The sequence below is a fragment of the Protomyctophum parallelum genome (assembly GCF_964188405.1).
Source record: "Protomyctophum parallelum genome assembly, chromosome: 7".
NCBI classification, from domain to species: domain Eukaryota; kingdom Metazoa; phylum Chordata; class Actinopteri; order Myctophiformes; family Myctophidae; genus Protomyctophum; species Protomyctophum parallelum.
Genome location: NC_139705.1, coordinates 11,137,948 through 11,146,703, shown reverse-complemented (window position 1 = coordinate 11,146,703; position 8,756 = coordinate 11,137,948). Strand labels below are relative to the sequence as shown.

The 8,756-nt window shown below is 43.0% G+C and overlaps 1 protein-coding gene across 1 annotated transcript in view; it reads right to left on the bottom strand.

The window, feature by feature from the left end:
• Nucleotides 1–408: 408 nt before the first annotated feature.
• LOC310861929 (cohesin subunit SA-1-like) overlaps nucleotides 409–8,756 on the bottom strand; it is a gene marked incomplete at both ends in the record, with an annotated part of 18,871 nt that continues 10,523 nt past the window's right edge. The window contains 14 exons of the mRNA XM_083769665.1: nucleotides 409–414; nucleotides 579–680; nucleotides 1,212–1,342; nucleotides 2,003–2,171; nucleotides 2,837–2,923; nucleotides 3,195–3,263; nucleotides 4,063–4,150; nucleotides 4,263–4,330; nucleotides 4,807–5,007; nucleotides 5,465–5,557; nucleotides 6,079–6,171; nucleotides 7,326–7,438; nucleotides 7,816–7,912; nucleotides 8,413–8,494. Coding sequence (XP_083625791.1) covers nucleotides 409–414; nucleotides 579–680; nucleotides 1,212–1,342; nucleotides 2,003–2,171; nucleotides 2,837–2,923; nucleotides 3,195–3,263; nucleotides 4,063–4,150; nucleotides 4,263–4,330; nucleotides 4,807–5,007; nucleotides 5,465–5,557; nucleotides 6,079–6,171; nucleotides 7,326–7,438; nucleotides 7,816–7,912; nucleotides 8,413–8,494 — 1,399 coding nt within the window. The remainder of the gene's footprint in view (nucleotides 415–578; nucleotides 681–1,211; nucleotides 1,343–2,002; nucleotides 2,172–2,836; nucleotides 2,924–3,194; nucleotides 3,264–4,062; nucleotides 4,151–4,262; nucleotides 4,331–4,806; nucleotides 5,008–5,464; nucleotides 5,558–6,078; nucleotides 6,172–7,325; nucleotides 7,439–7,815; nucleotides 7,913–8,412; nucleotides 8,495–8,756) is intronic.

Below are 8,756 nucleotides of genomic sequence, written 5' to 3'. Positions count from 1 at the left end.
GATCAGTGAGACCAGGTGGGGCTGAGCATCGTATCTGCTGTTTGTCGTAAATCAAAATGTGGAGCATTCAAAAGTGAGTTGCGAGCTCCCGCTTTGTTTTCAGTTTGGCTTGGCACCAAGAAATGGAGGATGTGCATTGTTTTTTCTTTGGACAGTGAAACCTCACCTACTTCATACTCAAAAGCAGTGGTCCTGTATTGCCTAAGATTGCATTGTCAATACACAAGGTTCCATCATACTTGGCAATATAATACTTGCTATTATATACCGCTATTTTCGGTTATTTGAAAATAGCCAATCTACAAACTGACAATGCAAATGCAATGCATCAATTACATATCTTTCTTTCCATCCATAATACTGGCTACTTGGCTAAAACAGGGAAGCCAAGGTTAGTGTGGTTAAGAATCATCTCTACAAAAAAACATTTATCAATTACAAGCATTATTTGCGGTATGTCAATTGGTGAAATACTATTTACTATTCAAACCAGTTACGCACATCCACGCATACCCCCCCCCCCCCCCCCCCCACACACACACACACACACACACACACACACACACACATACACACACCTGCTGCAGGCAGAGGCCCACGGTCTTGGCACTCTCGACTGGATCGATTTGCTTGGTCTGGTTCAGAAACAGTTTGATGATGTCACCAAAGTCACTATAGAACTACAGTAGAGAAGAAAAGGAAGTTTGTCATTATCAAATCCCAGCCACCTTCTGTCATCTTGGACAGAGTAGGGCTTTTGTAAATAATCCTGGAAGGAAGCAATCAATGAAATGCCTACAAGCTCACAATGTGTAAAAGCAGACGAGGATTTATTTTACCAGGCACACTGCTATATCAGTTTTTTGTTGTTTCGTTGTGCTGCTTAATATTGCTTATAACACCTTTGATTACAGGTAGTCTATAAAAGATCTGCTGACTCCTCTCAAGCTCACAGCAGGAAAAAAGAATGTGTAATTGTAAAAGTGTTATTCTTATATCATTGTCAACTTCTATTTCACCCACTGTTCTTCTGACTCATCCGTTAGCACCCTCACTATTTCTCACTCCTCTCCTCTAACCCATTTTGGGGCGGGAACCCCTTTTGTTGTTTTAAACATCATCTATTATTGAGAAAGCTGGTATCCAAATTAAAATGTAAATTCATGTAGAGCACAGAACATATTAGTTGATTTGTTGTTGATTTTCCCCACCTTGTCATAATACTTGAAGACATCTGTGGCAGCCTTGAGGTCCAGCACTCCGAAGAGGATCAGTTTGCAGTAGCCAGCCAGCTGGTTGCGTTTCCGTTCGACAGCGGCTAGCTTCAATTCCTCCGACACACCTGGGTAGGGAAGACAGAAAGACTGAGGGTGAACTAAGACAGAGAGAAACTGTGGCCTTTTTTCAATATTATATGAGCCAACACTGGTCAATATTGGCGGTGAACCGTGTAACCCTACTGCAGTTGTAAGCATAGTCACCTGAATGTTTGAAGCAAGAGGAGAGGTATGAGGAACTGATAAGCATTGGATATATAAATTAATATAGAGAATAAGAGAATGGACATTTTCATTCATAGCTTTGGGGCCTTTGCTATTCACTTGTTCAATATATAATTGGGTTTCCCAGAAAAATATTACATATATACATAGACACATTCTCTCAACCTTTTCAGGCCATTCTGAATTCCCACAGACATTTCATATATCGCATCAAATAAGAAATGTTTACCAAAAATAAACAAATGATCCCGGCAGTTTGACTGATATGAAGAATCAACTGACTGCGAGAAATCGCTACGGTTACTGCCGCCAAATTAGTTACATTTCCATGACTGACTGACTGACTATCGTAAACGACACAGACAATATCGCAGTTTGTTTATTTCTGGACCACAAAGCTTATATGAGACGATTTTAAGAAACCCAATGTTAATCTCCATAGAGAAAATACTCGGGGAACCAAGGGATGAGCGAGTCACGTTCTGTGCTCCATTACACACCAGCATGCTCGTCGTCTTCGGGGTCGGTGAAGATGAAGTCGACGAGGAAGCCAGACATCTCAATTTGGAGGGTTTCGGGGCAAGAACAGCTCAGCATCTTGAGGTCTGCCTGGGTACGAACCACATACCCGCTGTACAGCACCAACAGGTCACACAGCAGTTCAAAGGCCTGGAGTTTTCAGAGGAGGACCGCACGCGCACGCGCGCGCACACTCACACGCACACACACACACACACACACACACACACACACACACACACACACACACACACACACCAGTCAGACTCAGCTCTTACAGCCTACTGCTATTAATGAATGACTTGTTTATTTATTAATTTGCTCACATAGTAATTTTATGTCTTTCTTTGTTGTTGCAGTTTTTACTTCTTAGATAGAATGGAAAAGAGACAGGAAATGGGACAGAGATGCAGAAGGACATGCAACACAACCCATTTTGGGGCGGGGCTTTTGGTGTTAGCATTAGGTTATGCTTTATCTATTGAAAAATAGCCACCGAGTGGCGCGCTACGAGCTTGTAGGTCTGCTAATTTTGAAAAATCGAAGAACGACTGACATAGAAACATCGCTTTTTCAGAAAACTGTCAGGATGTAGAAGACGTTTTTTTAATCTGATCTCAGGTCAGAATGAAAAACTATCAGGATGTAGAAGACATTTTTAGAATCTGATCTCAGGTCAGGGACGATGCAGTTACAGTATGTGGTCGTCTGGTGATATACTGGCAAGCCCCCCTGATTTGGGCCATGTCTTCCTACAGCTTATCCAACATTTGAATAAAAGTAATCCGGACTTGATTCTACAGTGAAGATCTGACCTTGTTTCTGATCTCCGCCTGGTCGGAGGACAGACATCTCTCAGACACTTTGTAGAAAGACTTCAACAACCTCTTCACTTGTTGTGGCTGCATGCAGATTGGACACCATTACTCCCATACTACGTACATTGTCCCCCAACAACTTAAAAGAATAATAACTGAAGCTCCAGTCAGTGAACAAAAACAGTGAATAGCAGCAACTGCAGCAAAGATTTGCACAACACAACACAACATAATAAAATAAAAAGTATTTTCCACTGTGCAAACATTTGTCTTCTGAAAGTATGCTGCATTGAGTCATTTTAAGGTTATGCTTTGATCTTTGTAGATTGAATGATTGTGTACGTATAGTGGTTACCGCGGCAGAAGAGGAGGACTTGATCCAGAACAGGTGGGAGGCAGCAGTATGCAGAGCTGCAACCATCAGCTGGAATCATATGGAGGAAGGAGTCAGGTTTCAGCTCTATCCGTCTTAACCGCATGTATCTATTCTACGTCCGAGCATAGACATGGTGACGCCCCGCCTGCCTCTGATTGGCCTAGGGACTGTCCTCCGAGACGTGAGGTTACTCCGCGGTGGGAAATAATACAAGTACAAGAGAATGACAGCTTGGCACAAGTCTGGTAAGGCCGGCAGTGTCGGTAGGCCAATCAGAGGCAGGCAGGGCGTAACCATGACTATGCTCGGACGTAGAATAGATATACGCATCTTAACCACTGCTGTTTAACTTTGTGTGTGTGTCAGGACAAAGCCAAAGAACTTGCCAAATACTGTGCTGTTTCAACTGGCTTGGCTGTGTGGAGAAGGCGCCATTATGTACCCTGTAATGCTGTATCATAGCATGATGGTATAGCATGTATGTATTCAAGCATCGTCTAACCCGTTATGTATAATAATTGCAAATTATTAAAGTTAGTTCTAAACTGATAGCAATTTGTTTTCAAATACTCTATACTTAGTAACCTGCACCCTCGTTGGCGTTCTACTCTGAGCACTTTTGTCCGTCTGCACCAAATATCTTTGCCAAAAATTGGCTTTGTGGTGTGGTTGAAACATTTTGGCTAATATTCCCTTCAGAATATGGATGCTGGGGTTAAAATGGTTACACGTCCCAAGTCCAACCACTCAACATACAAGAATGTATGTGGTGGTTGAGTTCAACATCTCATTATGTGTACTATGTATGATTGTCATGAAGGATGTGTGAAAACTGTCAGGCACACACCTGCTTGTTCATGTCTGCGGACTTCACACCCTTCTTCAGTAGCTCAACACAGGTCTCCAAGAGCTGTAACCCGGTTATATTAAATGATCTGGAACAGCACGCACACACGCACACATATAACACACAGTCACACACCTTGTGACATATACTTGGATGCACACATGATGCACAATGCACATACACTCACTGCTTTCATTTACCTGCTGAGACCAGCAATCTTGGTCAATGCCGTGGCAGCGCCATACAGGTCCTCTTCATCCTCAGTCCCCTAAAACACACAGTCACCATCACGGTTCACACAACATTCATGACCATGTGCAGCCAACTGAGCCTTGTTGAGGTCTCAGACAGTGATTCTATTTAATTGTGATACAGATAAATAGGTACCGGTACTTAATGTTATATAGGTAATGTCAGTTCTATTGAATTAAGCCACAAATATAAATGTTCTGAAAATGTAAGGCTGCTTTCAAGTAACCATCAAATGTAATATTCCACCCATTATGTAATGCAAGTCTCAAAGTAAATGGACTCCCACCCCGGAAATGCCCTGCTGAGAAACCTCTAAATGTCATCTCAAAAAGTATAGTTGTATGCATGTAATAAAGGTCGGTTTTATCAGGGCTACTAAACATGTAATTTCTCAAGAACAGATTCCAAGTTACTGAAATCTGTCGGCAAGGGCATTCAGAACACACACACACACACACACACACACACACACACACGCAGTACAGTACCTACCTCCAGCAGGTTACGGGCTAAGGGTTTAAATTGGTCTGTCAGGTTGTCCAGCAGACAGCTGATGGTGGTTTTGGATTGAGCATTGAAAGTGTATTGCTCTGAGCACAGGGAGCTGAACAGACTGGCGCACGCCTCCAGCACACTGGCCTCCGTGTGTTTCCTCACAATGTCACACACTGTCTCCAGCAGCAGATCCAGGTACTGCTCACACACAGAGACAGAGACACAGAGAGAGACAGAGAGACAGAGAGACAGACAGACAGACAGACAGACAGACAGACAGAGGAAAAACAGAGAAGATGACAAAGCTGACCCCAAGTCGCAGAAATTAACCTGGAACCTGACTTCTGGGTACATAACACAAAAAGAAAATCTCAAGACTGAAAATGTAATGATGTTTTAGGCCGAACAGCTGAAGAAATCATGACATTTCTGAGACCATTCATGTTTCTGGAAGACGCTTCTAAACGTATTCTATTGCTAGTTTGCTCACTTCAAATACGCTTTCATCTTAAAATAACTAATGACTGAAAATCGCCAATCTACAAGCTGAGCTTGTAGATCTGCTATTTTCGGTGCGCACTGCGCAGCATGCAAATCCAAATGACTGAGAACTTTAATCCATGTGGGTAAACTGGGTGACTTCCTGTCTGCTCACCCTGCGTAGTTGTACATTGGAGCTGTAGGTCTCCAGATCAAAGTAGAGAGGGGAATTCAGGAGGCGGCTCACATACTTAGCGTCTGCAGAGTACTGGAGGACAGAGGTAAAGAAAAGGATTAGTGTAGCCCCCCGTAGTCCCCCCCCCCCCCCCCCCCCTACATGCTATTTTACACTAAAACATTTCTAAAATAGCCAATATACAAGCTCACAACGCATCATGTGATGCGTTTGCCATTTTGAAAACACCAGGTTGAAAGTGGTTAAACAATGTCGGGTCTCTGCTTAATATGTTAAGTCAAGTGTCTTGAGAGAACTTGTTGTGATTAAGTTGGCACTATAATAAAATTGTATAGAACATGTACTGTACTACTGTAAGGCCCAAACCACACCAATGCAACTAGTCGCAACTCCTTGCAACACCAATGCAACTGCCAATGGGGATAATAGTTGCATGCAACCGTTCTACAAAGAATACAATCCCCTGACAGCAAATACTGACAACTGTGTTTACTGGGGTACCGTGGAGAAATCAACTCTACTGTGGTGGGCGGGTAGCCGGGTACTGAGTCTAGACCCACGCCACCCAGAAACCTCCACTCTTTCCTATGTACCTTGTCCAGCAGCTGTGGCAGGACAGGGATGAAATGATTGGTGATACGTATCCTGTCTCGAACTTGGTTTTCCTTATCGTTCTTGCTTAAGACCTGAAAACACGGGCACACACACGCACATGCACAGTCATGCACACACACACACACACACACACACACACACACACACACACACACACACACGTAACATAACAAGTTCACAGATGTACAGTGTAGAGTAGAGGTTCCCAACCACCACTGGTACCAGTAGTTGAGTCCATAAAAGGAGAAAAAAAGACAAAAGTGGAATGAAATATTTATATTACTACAGGTAATTCTTCTGACCAAGCAACTGGTTGAAATAGGTATCCAGCCATGCTGAAATAGGCATGACAGCACGCCTAGCCGTTAATGGAAGATTTGAGAACGGATTAATCACATTAGTAATACAATCAGTTTTTTTTAACAATTTTAACATCAGTTATTATGGTGGCCAAATATTTTCTGAGGTGCTCCTTCAGTATACAAACTAAGGTTGGGAACATAGACTGTAAAAAATATGGACAAAGCGTTCCCCGGGTCTAACATGAACGTAAAATGAAGCCTGTAATAATATGCTAATTCCTGATGTAAGTCGCCATCTTTGGTACCAGCTGGCCATTGGCTGGCTCCGTTTTGTATACCAGCTGGTCATTGGCTGCCCAGACAACGAGGCGGGACTTCCCCCCTTCTTCTCCGTTGGTTTTTATTTTGACTCGAGTGGGAGGGGAATCCCGATCATAGACTGTAATGGTAGCCACGCCCCTCAGAACATACGCGATGTTTTTTTTTCTTTATGGTAATTTTTTTAATTAATGGGACCATAATTTTCCAAAAAGAATATTATGACATTAGAAATGAGACTTTAAACTAGTGACTGGAAGAAGAAAGTATTCATGACCATGTTTATTAAGGTAATACAGTCTAGGTGAAGTTGGGCCAAAATACATGGGCCTCTATGGAGCTATGGGGCTTTTTGGGTCCGGTCCAGCGCCACAACAGGCCATTATATGAACTACCGATTTCAAATGAGGCTTCACGAAATATCTGGCTGACTGCCCCCCTGGTTGGGAACCAATGGTGTAGACTCAGAGCAACAGATACAAAAGGTATTGTAGAGGGCAGTGAGGAGAAGACAGAAATAGGTCTGTGTGTGTGTGTGTGTGTGTGTGTGTGTGTGTGTGTGTGTGTGTGTCTGTGTGTGTGTGTGTGTCTGTGTGTGTGTCCACCTTCTTGCCCTCTTCTCTCCCTGCAGGGGGTTTAGCCTCCGCTGCCCGTCTGATGGCACATATCATGAGCTCTATCAGAGCCCCCTCCTCTTCATACTGAAGACATACTAAAGCTGTTGGGAGAAGAGGGAAGCAGTGTTGATTTCGTCGACTAAAACTAAGACGAAGAATGTTCGCCGACTACCTTTTTTCACTGACGAAAACTAAATGGAAACTAAGCTATGGCGACTAAAACTAAGACTAAATATACTGACAATTTCGTCAACAAATAAAAACTAGACTAAAATGTTAGGAAGGGACTAGTGGACAAGAGATCCAGTATAAGTCATTTTACACTTGGTTGCAAAGGCAAGAGAAGTCATTTTACACTTTTAAAACTATTTAAGAGACTATGACTAGAGATAAAATGCTGCCAAAAACAACACCGGAGGGAAGGGGGATAGAATGGATCTTTATAGGTCTATGAAGATGTTTCTGTATGCATTAGTACCAGGTTCCTGCAGTAGCAGGGAGGTCATGGCGTTCCAGTCCCTCAGCTCAGGGACGCCCCACAGACTGTCCACTAGGTAAGATCCATGCTCCTGATACTGGAAGGGAGGGAGAGAGAGAGAGATGAGCTCCTGAATGCTGAAGCAAATCATTATACATACTGTACAGTATAAACACCTGATTTAAGCATCGTGAGACGACAGAGAAACATGGGTGCAGAGGAAAGAGGGATGAGCGACAACACAGAAAAAGGGGGGGAGAGGGCCGTTTGTTTTTCTTAAAAAAAAAAAAATCACACCAGTGTGAACCGAGTGGTGCAACTCCCGTCTATTGGTTCTCTGTATCATTCCAATTTGTATCGTCCAATTTCTTCTCTGTATCGTTCCAATTTATTCTCTGTATCGTTCCAATTTATTCTCTGTACTCTGGTGCCCCCTACTGGTATAAATAAGTAACATACCCGTGCTCACTTATACAAACATACATACAGGTACCTACCTACCTACCTACCTAGGTACACGGACGTTGCTGGATGTAGGAGTGGTTGCACCACTCAAAAAAGAAATATTCTACATCGCTATGAGGACAGAGAAATTACCTCAGACTTCATGAAGAAGGTCACCAGGAACTGAAAAAAGCCCATGGTGTCATCTTGATCAGCATGTTCCTTCTGTTTCCATCTGACACACACACACACGCGCACGCACGTGCCACACACACACACACACACACACACACACACACACACACACACACACACACACACACACACACACACACACAGTTACTTAAAACTAGAAATAACTTGACATACACACACACATACAGATGAGGTGAGTTATAACTCACATTTTGATGTGCTGTAGATTTTGTGGACTTTATTTGTGTATGCTGCAGATGACTTAAAACTAGGCAAAAATAGAATAAAGTGTGGTAGATTTG